The 22,943-nt window shown below is 37.0% G+C and overlaps 1 protein-coding gene across 1 annotated transcript in view; it reads left to right on the top strand.

The window, feature by feature from the left end:
• The window catches only part of Neurl4 (neuralized E3 ubiquitin protein ligase 4), a 37,661-nt gene that overhangs the window by 11,110 nt on the left and 3,608 nt on the right, over positions 1-22,943 (top strand). The window contains exons 11-28 of the mRNA XM_090119920.1: positions 723-825; positions 5,013-5,189; positions 5,428-5,518; positions 5,747-5,864; positions 7,387-7,495; positions 8,530-8,723; positions 10,043-10,216; positions 10,695-10,819; positions 11,331-11,443; positions 11,886-12,018; positions 13,036-13,177; positions 13,666-13,844; positions 14,564-14,651; positions 15,575-15,766; positions 16,952-17,034; positions 20,586-20,738; positions 21,276-21,461; positions 21,684-22,494. Of these exons, the coding sequence (XP_089976046.1) occupies positions 723-825; positions 5,013-5,189; positions 5,428-5,518; positions 5,747-5,864; positions 7,387-7,495; positions 8,530-8,723; positions 10,043-10,216; positions 10,695-10,819; positions 11,331-11,443; positions 11,886-12,018; positions 13,036-13,177; positions 13,666-13,844; positions 14,564-14,651; positions 15,575-15,766; positions 16,952-17,034; positions 20,586-20,738; positions 21,276-21,461; positions 21,684-22,494 (3,171 nt within the window). The remainder of the gene's footprint in view (positions 1-722; positions 826-5,012; positions 5,190-5,427; positions 5,519-5,746; positions 5,865-7,386; positions 7,496-8,529; positions 8,724-10,042; positions 10,217-10,694; positions 10,820-11,330; positions 11,444-11,885; positions 12,019-13,035; positions 13,178-13,665; positions 13,845-14,563; positions 14,652-15,574; positions 15,767-16,951; positions 17,035-20,585; positions 20,739-21,275; positions 21,462-21,683; positions 22,495-22,943) is intronic.

Genomic DNA, 22,943 nt, shown 5'->3' with positions numbered 1-22,943 from the left:
ACGTATCGGGCTGAAATTTGGCATGCAGGTAGATGTTAGGACGTAGGCATCCGCTAAGAAAGGATTTCCCGAAATTCATGTGGGAACGGGATGCACGTACAAAGTCGTGGGCGGAAGCTAGTGTAGAAATAATAAATAGAAACTAAATTACACAGGTGACCTACTAGGGAAGCGTGTATCATCTTAGGCCACAGCTTATCATCAAGCAAGATTGTGGTCAAGCGCTTCCCTATCTAGAAAAAATAAACAACAAATATGGTTAATATTGTAATGTAGAGACATTTTTTTTTTATTGAAAGTATCTTAGTGAAGTCCCATGTCCCCTAGTGGGGTAAGGGGCAGATGCATTATACATCTGTTTCACTGATCGATTTTCTTTAGGGACAAGTAGGTGAACAGCCTTCTGTGTCCTACCAGACCGACACATTTTTGTTTTCTTCGTCTCCACCGGGAATCGAACCCAGGACCCCTTGGTGTTACGCTCACGCGTCAACCACTGTACTGAGGAGGCGGTCGAAATTATCTTTGCTAAGTAATAATTTTAGCCCCATGTCTGAAAATATTGTAGTAGGTGTGAATGATTACTATTAAAAATTAATATAAGTTTTTTCAAATCGCATCCAAAAAACATTGAAAACTGTTACACAAAAAATGATTTCTTATATTTAATGAAAGCTAAATAAAATAAGAATAGAATTGAATTTTGGTATGTTTGTCAACAGGCAGGTTCAGACCTCAAATAGACGAAGACAGTCTTTTATTTCATTCGCTGCGTGATTCGTATGTTATTATTATTAACGATGGTAAGACTGCTCATCGGCCTAAGTAAGTATCTTTTTTATAAATAAAATAATAATTTAAAAAGTATGGCTAATTCTTGTTATTGGAAAGTTATGGAAAATAAAGTACCTAGTAGTTGAAATAATAATTTGTTTCTTTAGGATTGATTAAAATTATACAAATCGTATCTTTTATCTATGGTTAGCACAAGAATAAAGAATGTATTAAAGTTAAGCAATAACAAGGATTGGCTGTACTATAATTTTATTGTCAAACATATTTAATTTAATTTATTAAACGTTCGAAAACTATTTGTAAGTATCCCTTTAAATTCATAAATATGACCTGTATGCTTTCTAAAGTGTTAGAGCGTATATATTCATTTCTATGCGCACTGCGATGCGGCTACCGCAGACCGCACAGTGCGCATAGAAATGAATATTATGTACATAATTGTGCTTGCGGTCAGCCGGACGGCTACCCGCAATGCGGCTACCCGCATAGTGCGTATACGATCTTAGAGTAAAAATGTCAATTTTTTATATTTCTATCAGAAAAAGCTATCTATATTTTATTTTATTTGCCCCATATGTTGTTTTATAACATCTCTGAAATAAGCCAAAGAAAGGTCATTGGTCATATTTGACCCGCTGTGTATTTTTGTCAAATGCCAAAGCAAAATGCCTAATAGCCTTGCCTAATACTCAAAGAACAATGGCCAAAGGGGTTTGAAACTTTTTGTATGGACGCTGGCATATCGACCCGCCGCCATTTTGATTTTTTTTCAAAATCGCGGCGCACGATTAAAGTGGTATGTATGGATAGAGGACACATAGACGAACAAAAAATGTCTCATAACATAGTACCCTAAAGCGTCACATTACCGAGATATTTGGAGGTAAATATTCACTTATGAGTACAACGACAAACACTAAAAATTGACTTATTACGTGTCTATAATCTATATGCATAATATAATCTCCAAATAATCACTCCCAGGTAGATTATAATTATTAACTGTTTATTGGAAGAAAGTAGATAGATTCATTAGATAAAAACATACATACATTACATAAAAATGTAAGTAATGTAATGAATACCTACTTTCTTCCTGTAAAAATAATAATCTACCTGGGAGTGATTATTTGGAGATAATATTATGCATATAGACACGTAATAAGTCAATTTTTAGTGTTTGTCGTTGTACTCATAAGTGAATATTTACCTCCAAATATCTCGGTAATGTGACGCTTTAGGGTACTATGTTATGAGACATTTTTTGTTCGTCTATGTGTCCTCTATCCATACATACCACTTTAATCGTGCGCCGCGATTTTGAAAAAAAATCAAAATGGCGGCGGGTTTGATATGCCAGAAAGTTTCAATGCCCTTTGTATAGGAGCTGGACTTGACTTTTATTTTTCGTGTCCCAAGACAAACTATAGTTAGATTAGTTTGTTTTTATGTTGTAAACACCATACCGTTTGAAAATCACCTCTAAATAGCCACAATTTATTATTTTAACGTTAACAATACTTTTGAGGTTAGGATCAACAACTACCTTTTACCAGACTGCGACCTAGCCTAAAAGTGTGGTTAGCGATAAGCGAGGAGGATAATTAGCGATTTCGTTTCCATTTAATCGAATTCTCTCCGAGAAAAACCAAAAACTTGTCCGTCCATCACACCAGTTCGATGTCAAAAAGGGCCGTCTGTCAACCCGTCTCGTGGAGTCTGGTCTGACTGTATTGCTCAGCATGTAGAATATTATTATACCTATTATTGTTATCATCACACGGACGTATTTCCTGACAGACTAAATACCAATTGTCTTTCAGTCTTCAATACTCAAGTTGTATAATATGTATTGACAAATCGAGTAATGGTTGCTTATAGGAGTAAATGAATTGTAATTTAGGAGTAGGTACTTAAATGAAAGAAAAAGGCTTGACAAAAATACTTTTTATTCTTCATCCTCTCTTACAACTATTTTACGATTTTATAACTTGTCGATGACAAATGACGTTCCGTTGTACGTAATTCAGCTTACTATGAACCTACATCATTATTTTTATGACAATAATTCAGTGCATAATAAATATAGTAGTTGATTTGATGCCTACAAACTAATTGGATTGAATTACAATTAACAACTATTCAGAAAAACGGAAATAATTATAGTCTTTCAATATTGAGTCAATTTATACGCGAAAAGAATCGTCTTTAGGTGCGTTCTGAAACTATTATTTTGAATAATTTCGAAACATTTACAAAAACAAAATAAACAGATATCTTTTTTTTGTGGCTACTTAGAGAGGTATTTCTTGTGTTTTTTAAGACCTTAAAAAATAGGGGTATTTTTCATATATATGGCATATTGGGACGCCATCGTTTTGTCATCTGGTACGATTTGGCCAACCTCCTTTGTTTGTATACGCCATAAGTCAAATGCCGGAACAAAATGCCCTATAACCTTTGAATTTAACCCTTTAATGGACATATAAAAATATGATGATATGCTTAAGAAGTTATACAATAACAATATAACATCACGGTTTATCGCAGATGACCTAGATTACTAATGAATTCACAACTCTAAGCTACTTAGTGTTGACACGCGAACGAATGTAATTCAATTAGACTTTTAGATAAACGCATTAAATAAACATAATGTACATACATATATAAAATCCAATGTTATCATATTCATATTTCAAAGTCATCATCATGGCTTTGAAATATTAATATGTAGTAATATTTTTTTCTAGTATTTTGGGGACGAAATACCTGTTATTCATATATTTTATTTTTGTCTTGCCTATGTAGAGACGCTATGCAAATAATCACTTAATCACTTTTTGAACAAGAAACTAATCATATAGTTAATCGCTCTTAAAGTTTTTTAATTCCTAGAATAAAAAAATCTTGCAGATTCATAACTTGCACAAAGTTTACAGCAAACCTATAAAATGTATATATACCTATTTTTTTTTATGTCAGAGTAAGCAAAGGAGCAGGTGGGCCACCTGATGTTAAGTGGTCACCACCGCCCATAAATACTTATTATCAAATATTAACGAAATATGTAGCGAAAATGCTTGGCCTGTTAAATGTGATCTCAATCCAGTGGGTTCTTATGAATCATTATCTTATGAATACAATGATAAGAACCCTCGTAATTTGTAAACTTAAAAGATACTGAACGTGGCCCAAGAGAATATTGAATTCAGACCAATGGGTTGTTAAGTGCCACTTCTTTCGTGAACTAGAAACAACTCTAATTAGGCCAGTTTTTCAACTTAAAAACAGTTTATGTTAATATAGCAATTGAAATCATGAACAAGTCGAAATAAATCGTATTTGGACACTTGGTTATTGATTTATCTAAAGCTTATGTATATGTTATGGTAAAGCGAAAGAAAAGTAGGTGCGCATCATGCTCCTTTTTCCATTTTTGAAGTGTAACTTCTTTAGGCGCGTTCAGTCTCAAATTTCAAGGTCTTGTCAAAGCAATATCGTCACACCATGGAGTAAGGCGACGATTTTATATTATATCTATTCTGATCAGTACAACCTCCGTTGACTCTCGAGTTGCAATAACATAGTTAACGCCTAACCTTGATTTTCAATGCGGAGTGCAGATCTATTGAGCGCGATTAGCTTGTCAATCTTCATAGCGAGGGGATGCATTTCCGCTCTTTATCTATCTGCAAATCGACACGTGTGAATTGAATGTAATAATATATGATGAATGTGCTGTGCGTGGGAAATGGGGGTGCACGGTGTTACGTGAACGCAATCATGTTGTTTGCGACTGAAGGTTTTCTCGGGAATAGGTAACAGGCAACCAATCAGGGAATAGAAGTAGAGCGCGGTATTGCGTCTAAATTATATTCTACTGCTGATTAGGATGTTGAGGGAGGTATTGCACTAAATTATGTTCTGATTAGGATGTCTTGAAGGAAATGGCTATTTCTGACTCCGTTTTATCGAATATTGCGAGTCTCATTTGATATACACCTATAAAATATCTTGGAGATAACCATGAGAAAACATACAGGTTGACAAAAAGTATTTATGAACTAAATCATCCCATTTATTATTATAAGAAAATTCTTAAAGAAAAGAGACAGTTTCTTTGAAAGATATTGTTAGATAGCTAGCATATCCTGACCAGACCAATACTTAAGTTTTCTACTGTACCAGATAATTAACCCACAAAACATTTTCAGCGCTTTCGAATTCTTCAACAACGGAATAGTGATGACGAATCGAACGTTGAGGACCAATGAGCTGTTCCAAGTGAGACTCGACCTGGTCATACCCAAGTGGGCCGGCAGTATCGAGATAGGGGTCACGCAGTATTCCGCGAATGATATAAAGATACCGTTTAAAATGAGTCACGCAAAGTGAGTTAACCACTTGTATTAATATAGAACTTGACTATCTGATTGACTGACTGACTAAAAAGACTAACGAAAAAATCCTAAATCATGACTTAAACAAAAGCAGTACGAAATAGTCTTTTTCCAAGTAGATTTAAGTAGTAGTGAATGAGACTTCTTGACTTTTGAGCTTTGGCAGAAATGGACATAAATTTTAGTTACTCCATTTGTTCTATTTCCATAATAAATAATATTAATACAGATCAGGCACTTGGGTCATGGCCGGCGAAGACATAATACGAGATGGGACCATCATCATCCCAAAATATGTGAGAAACCTCAACAGATTATCAGTAAGTAATATTCTTGGGTCTATAAGAGAAAGAAATAGCTTTTTAGGTTTTCTTCTATGGCCTCTGTAGTGTATTCGGAATGTCAGATTACATATTAATTATTAAAAACTCTTTTAAAAATCTGTTGGGTCTTGAAGTTCCAAATAGGAATATTATTTCTTTAATTTGCCAACTCTTGTAATATATATAACTACCCTCAAATTAAATAGAAATAAATTGATAAAACAGGAGGGCGATACAGTGGGAGTAATGCGCAAGGACATGGGCATACTGCACTTTTTTGTCAACGGAATCGATCAAGGTCCAGCGGCGTTCAACATTCCGGAACACGTTTTTGGTGTTGTTGGTAGGTATTATTATAAATAGTATCTTCTACATAATTTATTGAAGTGAAACTTCTTTATCTGGGTTGGACAAAAATTTAGTGTAACATTTTTGCGTTACGCCATACGCGTGACATTTTTGCGTTACGCCATACGCGTGACATTTTTGCGTTACGCCATACTCGTGACATTTTTAAGGTCATAAAGAAGTTTCACTTCTTACGTGTGTACTCTAGTACACGCATACATTTTTTTATCTGTATATTATGTTCATGAAAAAAAACTATACTTTGTGTAACGTTTCTGTCACTGTCTTTGAATATAATTTATAATTTAGACAAATTTGTTTGTACCATGTTGTTATGCACTTGCGACAGGTGCACTTAATGACAAGGCATGCTCATGACGAATACCCCGCAATTGACCTCAATATACAAGCCCATTACTGCACGCCTAGCTCTATTTATTATGTACATGAAAACGATACCAAAGGGACGAGAAATTATTAATAAGGACGGCTTCAAACGGCATACTAATATTTGTATCGCCTGTAATTTTAACTGCATTAGGGTATTCTTTATGCAAATTGGTCGAGTGAAGGCAGGCGAGGTAGTTTGACATTTCATTAGGCGCAGAATATTTGTTGAATGAACTAGGCCATACGGTCGATGTGGAACGCTTATGTATTCTTCCACTTTGGTCGCTTGGTCTTGTTTGTTTATACAAATGGATCTTCCTAGTCTTTTTTGTACTCGAATAATTACCAGTTAATTTTGTTTATACAGTAAATTTTCCCTTGTGTTAGAATGATATGCGATGGCATTTTGTTTACAATTAACTAGAATAAAACGATGCTAAATGCACAATTACATCAAAAGAATTAGAAATAACTTTGTCCATATTTACAGGCATAATGTCATTTAAAGGTTATCATTTTGTTTTTTTCAACGATTCAGATAAGTATTTTTTCAAAATTTACTAATTTATGTATCATAATATAGAATTTCCAACAACATCTATTGACGCAAGCCAAAATAAGTTCTGTTATTCGGATGAAACTCGATTATTTCTTTTCCGATACACTGCTAGAAACCATACTCTCCAAGAGATGGTTGATTTCGATGAATTCAATATAAATTATATTCAGTTAATAAGTACAAAATATTTTGCGATATCATGCCTAAATAAAAAATAAATAAATTTCCTGGCAGATCGTCCTTTTATAATACTACTAATACTGACAAGTATTCAAGATTTGTTTGTTTTTTTATTCAGACTAGATTTCCGCCTGATTTTTTCAAAGGAAAACCCGCATAGTTCCCATTCCCGTGGGATTTCCGGGATAAAACCTATCCAATGTGTTAATCCAAGTTATCCTCTAAATGTGTGCTAAATTTCATTGTAATCAGTTCAGTAGTTTATGCGTGAAAACCATACATACATACATACAAACCTTTCCTCTTTATAATATTAGTATAGATTGTGAGAATGTTATAAGATACATGATGACTAATAAACTTCTAATATATTGATTATTATTTTCAGATCTACACGGACGCGTTGCGCAAGCGACGATCGTGGACACATACATGCCGCACACTACGTTCTCACCAGAGTCACCGAATTCTATTGAATCCGCTACAACCGTTTATCCGTTAGTGTTTTTTTTTTAATATTGTAAAATGTAGCAAGTAGATGAAAATGATATATTGCACCTTGGTAGATGTTTATCATTACTGTGAAATGTTTCAAGTTACATATTTAGATCGTAAATGTCATATTTACAGAAAACTTCTTCGGTACTATCTTTTTTATCTAAAAACCCATTTATTTGCCACATGCTAAAACATACATCCATACTAATATTATAAATGCGAAAGTAACTCTGTCTGTCTGTCTGTTACTCAATCACGCCTAAACTACTGAACCAATTTGCATGAAATTTGGTATGGAGATATTTTGATACCCGACTAATATTATAAATGCGAAAGTAACTCTGTCTGTTACTCAATCACGCCTAAACTACTGAACCAATTTGCATGAAATTTGGTATGGAGATATTTTGATACCCGAGAAAGGACATAGGCTACCTTTTATTGCGAAATATGTACCACGGGCGAAGCCGGGGCGGACCACTCGTAATATATAAAGAATAAACAAAAATTAAAAGAAAAAGTGCTGTTTGGCAAATAAGGTCAGTTCCCTGTCATCATCATCAATCACTACATATTATAGCACTGACGTATTATAAATTACACTATCTCTAAGAGATTATTATTAGGGCTGATTTTTCAATCCTTGGTTAATACGTTATTCATCGAATAACGTATTAAACTACCATTTCAAAAATGTATTCTAATTGTCCGTATTTGACAGTTTACAGGTGACATTTTAATATGTTCGTGTAATACTTTATTGGATGGATAAATTTTAACCAAGGTTTGAAAAATCGGCCCTTAGAATAAAATGTGTGCGTGTACTAGTGTACACACGTAAGAAGTGAAACTTCTTTATGACCTTATTTTTCAAAAAATAATTTACTTTAAGCAACTTTACAGAAATACGTCGAATCAAAGATGGCCCGTAACGAAAAAATGTTACACTAAATTTTTTTCCAACCCCGATAAAGAAGTTTCACTTCAATAAGTTTGTTTTCATCCCCGACTAACATAAATGATCTGTGCCCAGGGAGATGTGTTTCCACCGCGTGCACGGTTCGAACGCGCGTCTCAGCCGCACGCGTCTCACCGCGTCCCGCACGGCGGTGTACTCGGAGTTCAACGACGCGGTGCTGTTCAGCTCGCGGCCGTTGCGCGAGTGCGACATGTTCGAGCTGCGGATCGACGCCATGGTCGACTGCTGGATCGGCAGCTTGGAGATCGGTACGTACTGATAATCAGAACATTCAACATACACTATTGTAGAGCCATTTTAATAGGCAACATTTGACAATTCAACAAAATTCAACAACGTAACCTTGTAACCAGGACATAGAATAACATGATATTTCGTTTTGTTAGAACTGCATATTTGTTTAACTTTTTTCAATTACGATTACATATTTATAATAATAATGACCGATACAAGTAATTTTAGGCTTGATTTTACTGATAAACCATTCTAAACATAATAAACAATTTCTGATTTAAAGAACTGACGTCGCTTCAATTTTGTGTCAATAAACCTTTTTTCTTTTTAAAGTGAAACTTTTATTACATCGTCTCAAACTTTTTGGTCTGTGTAGCGCATGTCGCGTGTATCGCGGCTGCCGAGTAGGTATACCTACGTGACCGTCACGCGACATGCGCTACACAAAGCAGTGTTCGGAACCGTTCGAACAGTTTCACTTTTACCGTGGTTTCATAAAACCACACAACAATTTTTTAATACCAGAGACGTTACTCTAAAAATCGAAATCTGACATCTAGAATCGAATGCATTGATTACTTGGGAATAAAAATTATCATAAATTATTGACATGTGTTTCATGTTCGATTGACAAATGTTTCAAGTCCGTATCGATTAATTCACTTTAATCGATGTTTTTAAGGAGGTTACCATCCTATGAAGATAAAATTGATAGACGTCAAATGTTGCCTATTAAATTGGCTCTACTATAGGGTTCGATTTGCCAGCTGCGTGGGTAGGCTGCGTACTGCTATGAGACTCTGGAGAAAGCTTAAAAAAAACGAATTTGTATATTTTATATGACAGCAGTCTGTCGGGATTGGGATATGGAGAGACACGGATGATATGGAAATGGTTAGGAATGTAGAGAAATGCTGAATAAGCGAAAGGGATGTAGGGTAAGCATGTTAACGTACAAAGTACGGACATAACAGTACGAACAGCGGGAAAGAGTGGGAGACTGCGGGTGGCCGGGTACGTACAGCACATACATACCGCAAAAGACAGATACGACCAAGGGTCGTATTATGACCCCTTATTCCCAGTCAATTTACGCCGTGAATTGAACTGACTGGCAAATTCATATAATACCATAATATTAACCATGGACGGTTATTGCGATCATAATATGAATTTGCCAGTCAGTTCAATTCACGGCGTAGTCTGTCTGGAAATAAGTGGTCATAATATGGCCCCAGTGTTGAGCTCTGAGGAAAACTAAAGCATATAGTGTAGGTTAGGGACTATTAAATTTTATAACACCTAAAACTAAATATAACATTTACATTTACAGGTGTGACTGCGATCCGTCCCGACGATCTCGAGGACTGTGTGCTAGCTGGCACGGCAACAGACCTCATCTATGATACTTACATACTGAGCGGCTCCGCCATGATGAAGGACGGCGAGTGTGTGCGCAGCGGTTACGCGCTGGACCTCGACACGCTCACCGTGGGCAGCCGCGTGGGTGAGTGGCTGCGGACTGACAGACAGACAGACTGTGGACAGGTGGGCAGACATTGGAGTCTGCGGGCATGTACACACCGAGTGGCTGCAAACATTGGGTGGATTTAAGCCGTGTTATAAATTTATAAAGAATAGAAAAAGTTCGATCACGAGGCGGGACTCGAACCCGCATCCTTTCACGCCAATTCGGGGCTTGACCAACTCAGCCACCCGTGATCCCGCCAAAGCAATCGAATCTATTCTATTCTTTCAGTTTTATGTGTCTAAGGGACACACCGCGGATGGATGCAGGTTCGAGTCCCGCCTCGTGATCGAATTTTTTCTATTCTTTATAAATGTATTTATTACCTAACGTTATACATTAAAAAAAAAACAAAGATGTTACATGAAATTGAATTATATTCACATAAAAATCTCTTCATTTTTCTTGTTTATAAAATTATCTTTTCAAAGTTCAATATTTATATATTCTTATCCAGGCATGATGTGGCACGCGGACAGAAGCCTCCATTACTATTTGGACGGCATGGACATGGGGAAGGCGTGGTTCGTCCCGCATTTGAATATTTACGCTGTTGTCGATCTATATGGACAGTGTACACAGGTAAAAAGAGTATTTGAAGTGAAACTTCTTTATCGGGGTTGGACAAAAATTTAGTGTAACATTTTTGCGTTACGCCGTACGCGTGACATTTTTACGTTACGCCGTATGCGTGACATTTTTGCGTTACGCCGTACGCGTGACATTTTTGCGTTACGCCTTACTCGTGACATTTTTAAGGTCATAAAGAAGTTTCACTTTTTACGTCTTTACTCTAGTACACGCATACATTTTTTTATTACAGTGCATTTACATGAAACGAACATAGAGCTTTACGATAACTCGTATTCAGTCTTTTTCAGTATTAGAACATTGCATAGAATCTTTCCGAACGCAGTAAGATAAACGAAAATGCTCTACGCGTGTTTACTCTAAAATAATTTGACATATTAGGGTTATAATGAGCATTCGCTCGTTTGATGTAAATGCACCGTTAGATATAGCTGATAACAATGATCATATTTTTTCGTTTTAGATATAAAACAGCAACTAAGTTACTGTGAATGTGTTTTAGGTGACAATCCTGCAAAACGAAGAGAGAACGTTCAACTACAACGGCTGTCCACTTGCTGATAATCCGTTTATGGGCCTTCCAAGGATGCTGGCAACACCGCCGCCGCCATACTGGTATGTATTGCCAGTAATATAATAGCGATGTCAATTTAAGCGTTTTTTTTATAGATAACACGAAAAGAATAAAAATAATTGTATTTTTTTAATCAATTAACTATTATGATTAGGTTTAATTATTTTATTTTGATTATAATAAACTATATTATAATCTAATCTGCATACACAATCTAACTTGATTGTGTATAAGTTTATTTTGCAAAACTTTGTATAGGAAAAATGAAGTTTATTTTTAAAATGAAAAATATATATTATAACTAGCGGTCCGCCCCGGCTTCGCCCGTACCTACATGTTTAAACTATCCTATGTCTCAAGTTGGATCGAACTGCACATGGTGTGCGAATTTTATTATAATCGGTAGTGGTTTAGGAGTCCATTGAGGACAATCATTGTGACACGAGATTTATATATATTATAAGATAATGTTTTTGTACACAGGAGTTTCTCTGAGTACTACGGGGACAATATACGCGTTTCGCACGAGTACTCGATAGCGCGGCGGCTGACTATGGACCCCACCGGCGCGTTGGTCTTTAGCGCTAATCATTTGGTCGTCGGGGAGATATTCGAGGTAACCCATATTATAATATACTAGCTGTTCCGCGCGGTTTCACCCCCGTGGCTCCACTCCTGTTGCCCGTAGCGTGATGAAATATAGCCTATATATTATATACCTTCCTCGATAAATGGGCTATCTAACACCGAAAGAATTTTTCAAATCGGACCAGTAGTTCCCGAGATTAGTGCGTTCAAACAAACAAACTCTTCAGCTTTATAATATTAGTATAGATACACATCAACAGTCTGGGGATAATTGGTATTGCATCAAATATCTTAAAATCTATGGAGAATTTTGTGATATTGTAAATGGAAGAATTATCGTACGGCATTTGTGTCATACTATTTCAATACTGCTTTTAATCCATTATTCCGCAACGCCGTACAAAAATCATGGAGACAAGGGGAAAAAATCTCTACCAGTACTTTTGAATTCTCATCTGCACTCAGTTGGACAGCTTACAAGTGATGGCATAGTGCTGAATCTTATTATGTTATGCTCTTATATCGTTCTAGATAGGTCACCTGGTGGCTCAAATGACCCATAACTTTTTCAACATGGGCCTGCAGTCTATAATCCTTCCATTTGTAATTAAAATAAAATATGTTTTTATGTGAAAATAACATTGGTTTATGTTAACGCCATCTATTAATTAAACTTTGTACTACGAAGAAAGTGGACCATACTAAAAGAAATAATAAATATCTGTGTTATACAACTGATGCCTTTTTTTACCTTTTATAGTATTTTTTTATCCTACTCTTTCGCCTTTCTCTTAGCCAAATCTTATATATAAAAATGAATCGCAAAATGTGTTGGTAAGCGCATAACTCGAGAACGGCTGAACCGATTTCGATAATTCTTTTTTTATTGTAGTCCTTGAAGTACGAGGATGGTTCTTATGTAGAGAAAACGTAAACATGTACCACGGGCGAAGCCGGGGCGGACCGCTAGTATAAAAATATATCTTATTTATGCATTTTTTATTATACAAATTTATCTATTTTATTTTATTGAACAATTTCACAGATAAAAATAACACACTGTCAAGACTCGTACGCGGGCGGGTTCCGTATGGGTGTGACGGATATCAACATACTGAACGCGCACGTCAATAGGTGTTTGCCGCCGTCGATCATCTATTTGCCACATTACACGGCCTATGTTGATGGTAAGTATTTACAAACTAAGGACTTGCCATTACTGGTTACAATTTTGAAGTGCAACTTCTTACGGTGCGTTGAGAGTAAAATATGAAGATAGCGTCATGACAATACCGTCACGTCATGGAGTATGGCGACGATTTTAGTATCTTTGAATTTTACCAAAGAATTTTTAATTCTGTGGCACGATTGTGGTGAGCTCATGGTTTATAAATAATAATAAAATAAAAAAGGCTTTTATTTCCTTAATAAAATATGTTTTACATTTCAAGTGTTCTTAATATTAGTTGTTTTTTTACAACGAAAAATTAGATAATAGTTTTATTTCTTATTTATTTTCTAGATTATTATTAAATTTATGTTGAATTGTTCTTATTAATCTTTTTTAAGGACCTCTTAAGAGTTAGGCTCCTCAGCTCCTGTTGCTCATGGTTTGCATGTGTGCTCATGGTTTACATAAACATTAAACGGTATATTATTTATTGTCGCACACTAGGTAGGTATATGAAGTACACGAAGCCGGGTAGCCGGGAGCACGAGTGGCGCGCGGTTTCACCCTCCTTCGAGTGGCTGAGGCCCGGCGACCGAGTCGGCCTCAAGAAGACCTCGGACGGACGTGTCGTGGTATACTACAACTGCGAGCCGATGGACACAGCGTTCGAGCGGGTGCCCGATGTAAGTGCTGACTGACTGACTGACTGACTAACTTGTTGACTGACTGACTTGTTGACTGGATAGCTGACTGGATAGCTGACTGACTGGTTGACTAGTTGACTTGACTTGTTGACTGGCTGACTTACTGACTGAAAGAAGAGGACACAGAACTCGACCTGCGCGAATCATCACCGTACTTTGCTGTTCGAGTGGCTGCGGCCCCGACGGCGTCGGTGACCGAGTAAGAGTGATGGATGAAGAAAGAAGACTTCAAATGGCCGCGTCGTGGTCTACTGTAACTGCGAGCCTCAATGGTCACTGCGTGAGAGAGGGATCCGAAGTAAGTAATGACTGACTGACTGGCTAGCTGGCAGGCTTACTTGTTGACGAGCTGGCTGGTTGACTGGCTGACTGGCTTACTGACTGACTTATTGACTGGTTGACCGGCTGACTGGCTGGCTGATTTACTGACTGAAAGAAAAATGCGGGTCCTGCGAGCTTGACTGGCGCGCGGTATGTCCTTCGAGTTGCTGCGGCCCCGACTGCGGTGACGACCGAGTTTGAGTAGAAATGAAGAAAGAAAACTTCAGAGTTGTGCGTCGTGCTCTACTGCAACTGCGAGCCGCAACGTCTATCGAGCGGGTTCTGGATGTGAGTGTGGACCGACTGACAGACAGACAGAATTGCGGGGCTCGCCTCCTATTTTGTACTAATAACTGAAGTTGAATTATTATTTATAGAAAGTCTACGTAGTCATGGAGCTGTATGGTTGCGTCTACAAGATACAATCCGTGAGGAGGGACAACGTGGTGGTGTTGCCACAGACAAGTAAGTTGAAGAATATATTATATTCAAAATAGATATATTCTCCTAATAATGGTGATCATGATGATGAATTAATGACTGACCGATTGGCTTGGTTGGTAGTGGGCCTGCCTTCCAAGCCAGAGGTCGTGGGTTCGATTCCCACCTGGGGCAAATATTTGTGTGATGAACATAGATGTTTGCTCCGTGTCTGGGTGTTAATTATCTATATAAGTACTTATTTAAAATTATATATGTATGTTTATCAGCCATCTGGTTTCCATAACACAAGCGAAAAGCTTAGTATGGGATCAGATCGTGCCGTGGGTGAAAATTGTCCCGAAATATTAATTTCTTTATTTATCAACTTCTTTGACAGTTTACTGAGATAGTTGTCTATGTGGTTGTGTATTTCAATTTACTTTTTTAGATCACATTGTACTTAATTAATTGGTTAATATTCTTTCAAACGGTCGTTTGAACATAAACAGAAAAGAGAGGAACATATTCTTTCACATATCAAAAAACATATCGAATGTGAAGAGTCAAAGCAGTATCAAATGAATACTGTAATATGTTAAATTGTATTTCTCAACTAGATTAGACCGTTGTTCCTACAATTTTCCTTACACTACAGATAATTTTCATAACCACTCCAAAAAAAAAAAAAAGTCGGGTTGCACTCCGGGAGTGCCGGCAGAAGTGAAAACTTGATTATTAACGTTGAGCATGTTTGACATCCATCCGTCTTACGCTTTTTCGATCAGGTCACGTGTCCTGACGCGAGTTTAAGATTTTATACCCATTACAGAAAAAGTGCTCAACGCCGCTAAAGAAGTTTTCACTTCAAAAAACATTTCTTTTTCACAATATTATACTAACATTGTGAAAAATGAATAAATTCCAATAATGTGGGCAGTTGCTACAAATAATGTATACATCGGCAGTACCGAACGACATGTCGCTGTACATAAAGCCGACCACCGAGGTGGAAGTAGAGGGCGCTTGTGAGACCTCCAGCGAAACGGACGGCAGCGTGTCCGCGGCGAGCGTGCTGCAGGTTGAAAGGCGACGGCGGTCACCCTTGCCGTATACCTTCCACTACGTGCACGGCAATAATATACGACTCTGCAGCTCCGGTGAGACACTCTCTCTATATATAATTTACGTGCTAGGGACTCACTAAGAGATCTCTTTAAGAATACTGGTATCCTCACTGTACCATCACAGTATATATTTAATAATATTTTATATGTACACGAAAACGCAGACTTACACACAAGAGTAGGAGATATGAGATGCCATTTTACCGGTTAGCTAAAGTTAAAAATTCATTTATGGGCCAAGGTATACTTTTTTACAACAGAATTCCTCATAGTATTAAAGAGTTTAGTAGTGCTAAATTTAAAAATTATGTAAAAAACGTATTAGTTCAGAGAGCCTATTACAGCATTAAGGAATATATGGAAGATAAAAACCCATGGAGGGTTGTCGCGTAAAAACCACAGGACAGTTCTTTGGCATATTATGATAATATACAGTAACATATTTTGTAAAATTAAATTGTAATACTGAAATGATTTAAAAGAGCAACTATGGAGTTTCTTGCCGGTTCTTCTCCATAGATACTGCTTTCCGAATCGGTGGTAAATGTTAAAAATATGTATTGACGTTTCAAAAGTGCTTCTCGAAGAAGTCTAATTGAATAAATAAATGTTTGAGTTTGAAACTGTACTAGATGTTGCCCAAGTACACTTGACTCTAAACTTTATAGCGGCTGTTAATATCGTGCGGATCGCAAATTCACGTGTCAGGGGAACGCAAAAGAGCAGGCTACTTGACTTACCAGCGCACCTTGTGACTGGCAGCTAATATCCGAGCAGCTATAGAGATTGGCGTCAAGTGTACCCGTTGGAATTTATTTTCCCGTGGTAGAAAGAAGCCTAGCCTCCTATCTCCAGACATTTCAAATTCAAATTAATTAATTTGGCATCAAAAAAAAATACAGTAAAAGAGAAAACAAAAAGTAATACAAATATGAAATTAGAAGTTTTAAATTTAAAATTATGATGATGCCAAAAAGGTCCCCATGTCAGCAAAAGTTACAGAGAATGTTTCTGTAGCACTGGTTTTCAGTGACGAATGTTAATGTAGAAAACGCAAGTCTTAAATAACAGTTTTTGAAATTATATCATGAAATCGTTCCGAGGGAATGACAAACAAACAAACATACTTTCGAGTTTATGTTATTAGTAAGGATAAGGATGGATTTATGTATAAAGTTGAAATGGAATAAGCGTGCTAATTGTTTTTTTTTCCCATAGATACGGTAGCTGTACGCACTTCGGGGTATCAAGATGCGATCGCGATAGTCAGCCAGCCCCTGAGAAGGGGACACAGCTTTAGAGTAAGTTGCAATTTTCAGATTGAATTGCTGAGCGCTGTATCTTTTCTTTCTTATTTACCCGTTACAATAAACGTATTTTTGAAGTGATAACTTCTTTATCGGGGTTGGACAAAAATTTAGTGTAACATTTTTGCGTTACGCCGTACGCGTGACATTTTTGCGTTACGCCATACTCGTGACATTTTTAAGGTCATAAAGAAGTTTCACTTCTTACGTGTGTACTCTAGTACACGCATACATGTTTATTTGATCTATCGGCCTATCGTGGTTTGTTAGATGTATCATATCATTTAGAATCAGCACTGTTCGAACAGTGCATCGTGCGGGCCGCTTGCGTTGCCCGTGGAGCTTATCCCCTCCGACTTTGCCCGCTTTGTCTAAAACCTAGTAAATTGTATACTTAAACTTTCCTATTGACCCACTCTATATACATATTAAAAAAACCGCACGAAATCTGTTGCGTTGCGTTTTAAAGTTCTAAACATACAGACACACAGACGGCGGAAAGTGAAAGATCCACTGTAAATATAATATGAAAGCAGTGCGAACGTATGATGTCTAAGCAATGCGAATGTATACAAAGCACTGCGAATGAATAAATAGCACTGCGAATGAATAATTAGCGATGCGAATGAATAATTAGCAATGCGAATGAATAATTAGCAATGCGAATGAATAATTAGCACTGCGAATGAATTATTAGCAATAAAAGTGAAGTCCCGTATCCCCGTAGTGGGGTAAGGGGCAGATGGATTATGCATACATGTTTCACTGATCGATTTTCTTTAGGGACAAGTAGGTGATCAGCCTTCTGTGTCCTACCAGACCGAGACATTTTTTTCTTCTTCGTCTCCACCGGGAATCGAACCCAGGACCCTCGGTTCTACGTTCACGCGTCAACCACTGTACCAAGGAGGCGGTCATTATTAGCAATGCGAATGAATTATTATTAGCAATGCGAATGTATAATTGGCGAGGCGATTCTGCGAATGTACTTTTATCTCATGTGAATTTAACATTTGGTTGGAAACCAATTGTTGAGTTCTTGTGTGTAACCCAAAACCATTGTTCCAACATACTACAACATACATAGGTACAATATAAGTACATATGTATACACGTACACTTATAGCATATCGTTTACACAAAGAAGTAGGATTAGAATACAAGTTTTGAAGCATGAAAACGACGGCATTGTAGAATATGAGTCAAATGATTGTCAAAATCCATATAACTCACACGTCACGGCATTGAGTAACTAAAACCTTAACAACTCACACAGGCCTTAATAAACATTTTTGTGACACACAAATACAGACAGACAGACGGACACTTCCAACTTTTGCCTCACACGTTGTTTTATGTGGGAACAATGATGTATCTACGGAGACATCACCCTGGCGACCCCCGTGAGTCGAAACCGTGAGTTGAATTATAGTTTTATTTTGTATAAATTTTACATTCGATCATTGTTCTTATCACAAAATAAAAGACCCTGACATTTGTCTTCGAGACATGATTAGTGATGTAACCATTCAATTCGATACTCACGATAAATCGATTCAAGTTTGTATGAGTATTTGATCGATTCGAATATTTATTGTAAAGTGCATTTGATAACAGTTCTGTTTAGATAATTAATCTTAAATATTGACATTGTAGTTATTTTGAAATGATAAAAGGTTGCGAAAGATTTTCTTTTATTTAATATTTTTGATACGATTACTTTCACTCAATCTCATAAAATCGAGACAAAGTGTACATCTGTCAATCATTTACATCTAATGATGAGCAAAAATTGTAAGTCGGTCTTAAAAAATATTTTGGCCTCCTTTTTTAGGTTTCCCTAGCCCATTATTAATAGTTTGAGGACAGTACATTTCGATCGGTAAAAAATATTGTCAAAACGGACCTTTTATTTTGTGAAAAGTATAACATTAACTAGATACACAATCCGAGTGTGATTGTCAAAGTTCTAGCAAAACAAACGTCAAAGAAATGCAAAACCAACTTTCTTAGCATTGTTTAAAGATGCGATCACGGACCCACAGCATTTTTTTATAAATTCAAACTTATCGGTCCGAATTAAAGTTTACAAAGCACAATAGAAAAAAAAAACATACGATTTAGGCTTTTACATGAGATGAATGAAATCAAACTAGAGAACGTTGTAGCGGTTCAGATAAATGTATTTTATGTTCAGTAAAAGTACCTCGGTTTTCGAGATATTCACAAGAGCCCTATGCTACTCTTTCTGGTGGTATGACTCCAAATCATAGATATCTAAATATAAGGAGATTGGTCAAGTTGCGTAGTTTCTAGGAAATACTAGTGTCGCCAAAACAATAAACGCACACATTATTTTAACAAATAATACCAAAAAACATTACATAAAATCTTAATCACCGACAATTATTGAATATACTTTGACACATTCCCAGTCCAAGATGGTCGCCAAGACAAAATTAGGGTCCATATATAGGACGAAGATTTTACAAATGTTCAACAAGTATATTTTGAACACAACAAAACTAAAAGGGTGGACGTTTTTTGACGTTGATTGTGTATCTAGTTGATATTTATATAAGTTACAATGTTAACTACTAACAACTTTATTGACGATAAACAATATATTGGCACGCTCAGCTTACGAGTAGAATGTGTTAGATAATATCCAGATACCTATGTAATATGTAAATTCAGCAAAAGAAACAGTTCGAATTATGAATTTAAAAGATTAACAGTTAACTTAAAAATATAAAACTTTACCCCTTATGATTTTTTAGTTTAGCGCGAAATAGATTGTTCAGAACCCTCGTTTGCCAGTGGTTCAACCTCGATGTAACTTATTTCTGTGGTAACTCAACATATTGTCATACTAAAAATTAGCTTCTGTTATAAATATAAATAAATAGACGCGGGATAATAAATAGACGTTTCATATGTATGGAGAAATATGTAAAATAGAATAAACTATCGTTTTTTACCTATCTGCACGTACCATAATGAGTAATGGATAAATTTATCTAGTTTTTAGTGTGTCACTGTGTATAGTTTTAAGAGTACTCAAGTATTATAAGAGAGTAGGCACTTAGTTTACATCAAAATAGTAGCTACACACACTAGCACTATTCAAATATTGAGAAAATATTAAAAAACTTTTATACTGACACTCAAAAAGGTAAACAAATATTATGAGGAAACCGGCATGTCGAAGATTCGAAAGTTCGCGACGTCTTCAGAAATCTGCCAACTTGGTCAGCGTGGTGGATTATAGCGTGATCCTCGGTTCCTGTTGCTGCAATAGGAACACGTAACTAAACGATGATGATGAGAAAGTAAACATAAGTACACTGCGAAATGTGATAAATGTTCCAGCATTGTTTATTTGTATCGAACTCGCTGCGCAATTTCTATTTTGCATGGCAACTGTGACGGGGCGGTCATTGCTACTGTATGTTACAAGAATTTCAAGTGCCAATTGTTAAGAGTGCCTAGTGTGAAGTGTTACAAGATTGCCCAGTGTCAAGTGTTACATTGCACGGTTACAGTTCCGCGTGGACAAAGTGGACGACGAGTGGGTGGGCAGCGTGGCGATCGGTGCGGTGGCGATACTGCCGGCGGAAAGCGTGCCGCCGTGCGCCATGCGGCTCGACCCAGCGGCCTGGGTGCTCAATAGCGAACTGATTTACGATGGCACTTATGTGAGTATCTGGGTGGAATTGGTCCTAATGCAATTTGGAACAAATCGCTTAAAAGCGTCGCTTACACTAAAGTGTATAATTTGATTAAAGAGTGAGTAGCAAAAATAGGTAGTTGACAAGTGCAAAATTTATAAAATCCTGTTAGTTGACCTGATATTTGTGCTGTTCAAGTATAAAACCTACATCCTTACTTTACCTACCTTTAATTTCCTCTTAAAATTCTATTGACAAGATACTTTACAACTACACATTGCGGCTTTCAAGAAAATACCTCATTAGCCCTTAAAAGTTGCAAAGCATGATCTGTAACACAACCAGTATTACAAGTGTTTATACCCATAAACACTTAAATCAGGCCCACCTGCCCCCCTTGAAAAATAATTCTAAAATGACCATGCCATACCTATTAGCTAAATTATAATATTTTTTACCAAACCCTATTAGCTAAATTATAATATTCTTGACCAAAGCCTATTAGCTAAATTATAATATTCTTGACCAAACCCTATTAGCTAAATTATAATCTTCTTTTTTCAGCTGCGAACACCAATGGCGTTAGAGCTAGAGGAGGTGAACGAGCACTCGGTGCTCACGCTGCACTTCCGCTTCAACAGCGACCTGGTGGTAGACCTGGACGGGCGTGTGCTCGGCGTCATCGGCTCTGTGTCCCGGCTGCACAGCCACGTGTACCCGCTTGTGGACTTGTATGGGAAAGTGTGTCAGGTTCGTGTACTAATTGATTATAATATAATAATTGATTGCCATGGTCTTTCAAGCCCATGTTATGATTGTACTGTGTAACATGATGCAATAATAAATAAATAAACACTCAACATTTTGTCATATAACATATTATTTTTTACTCATACATTATTTTTTCTTTTTTGTTATCATATTATTATTTTTTACTTGTACTTTATTAATATTTTTGCACTTGTTTATCAGGTGTCCGTTCTCCTGCATCCGTACTCGATCACCAGTGGAACGTCACTCGACTTGCCAATAATCGCCGAAAATAGAAGAGAAGAGACGTTAGCCGAACTGGAGCTCGAGCAAGACAACAATGAAATGAGATTCCGACGAAATCGTGCACACAGCCAGAATAATTTGATTGAAGATTTCGAATCCCCACAGCCTGGTTCCAGCCTCGACCTGGATCTACCGGATAATGAGGTCAGAAAGGAAACAGGGCAAAGAGTCATGCATCAGAGCCTCATTCTACCCACAGTTGATAACAGGGACTGGGAATACAGATGCGTTCAAAAAAGCCACTCCACGCATAACTTCACAGCTAACGAATACGATCTTATCGACATGCGCCGTGCTTTCCCTCAACGAAGCGAAGACAGATTCTGCGACACAAACATTCAGCACAACGACAGATACCCCGAAGCGAGCGAGTTGGATCTAGATAACGAGATAATGGATGCATTAACGTTAGAAACTGGGAATCTGCCCGATTTGACGGAAGAACAGTCGTCTTCGTTGGACGAATCGACGCGTCGTGACGACTCGGAGCCGCTTTCCGTTGAAAACTTGAATTACTTGAATCGTATTCTCCTCGACCAAGAGAGTGAGGGTAGTTTGGAAGCGGAGTGGGAGGCATCGGGTGAGGGCTGTGAGCACCTGCATCTCGTGCTGAAGTACTGGAGCTTCCTGGTGTTGCCGTACCCGGAGTTAAGGAGGGCGGTTTCCTGGGGGGAGGTCAAGTGTTACTGCGCCAACTGTGCACCGGACGCTGGGCCACCGTTCGCTGGTGAGTTCGTAACATATTGCATGTAAATGTAGGCTAATCCTGACACATTCGAGAACGACTGGACTGATTGCGTTTTTTATAATATTCCTTGAAGTACGAGGATGGTTCAGAGAGAAAACGTAAAAAATAATTTGTAAAACAAGTAGGCCATATTTCTTATACATACAATTTTAATAGCAACGTTTTACATCAATTAGCAATTGCAAAATAAAAATATCATCCATTTATGAAACACCTGTTTGACTCACATTTTAATTCCAATTCTCCACTCTTATTAGTTCTGTTACTGTAAATTTATTATTGTTTGAATTGTATTGTCCTATTCTAATTGTATTGTTTGCTAATCGTGTTTATTGAAATTTTGTGGAGTCAAATAAATAATCTTTCTTTCTTCTTTAAAAACGTCACATACCTATACACAAATGTTAACACTTATATGGGTATATATA

This window comes from Colias eurytheme, chromosome 1 (assembly GCF_061535395.1).
Source record: "Colias eurytheme isolate Ceu_HAF_F1 chromosome 1, ilColEury1 Martin Lab GWU primary, whole genome shotgun sequence".
Taxonomy (NCBI): Eukaryota; Metazoa; Arthropoda; class Insecta; order Lepidoptera; family Pieridae; genus Colias; species Colias eurytheme.
Note: the sequence above shows the minus strand (reverse complement) of the source record. Positions and strands in the feature narration are given on the sequence as shown.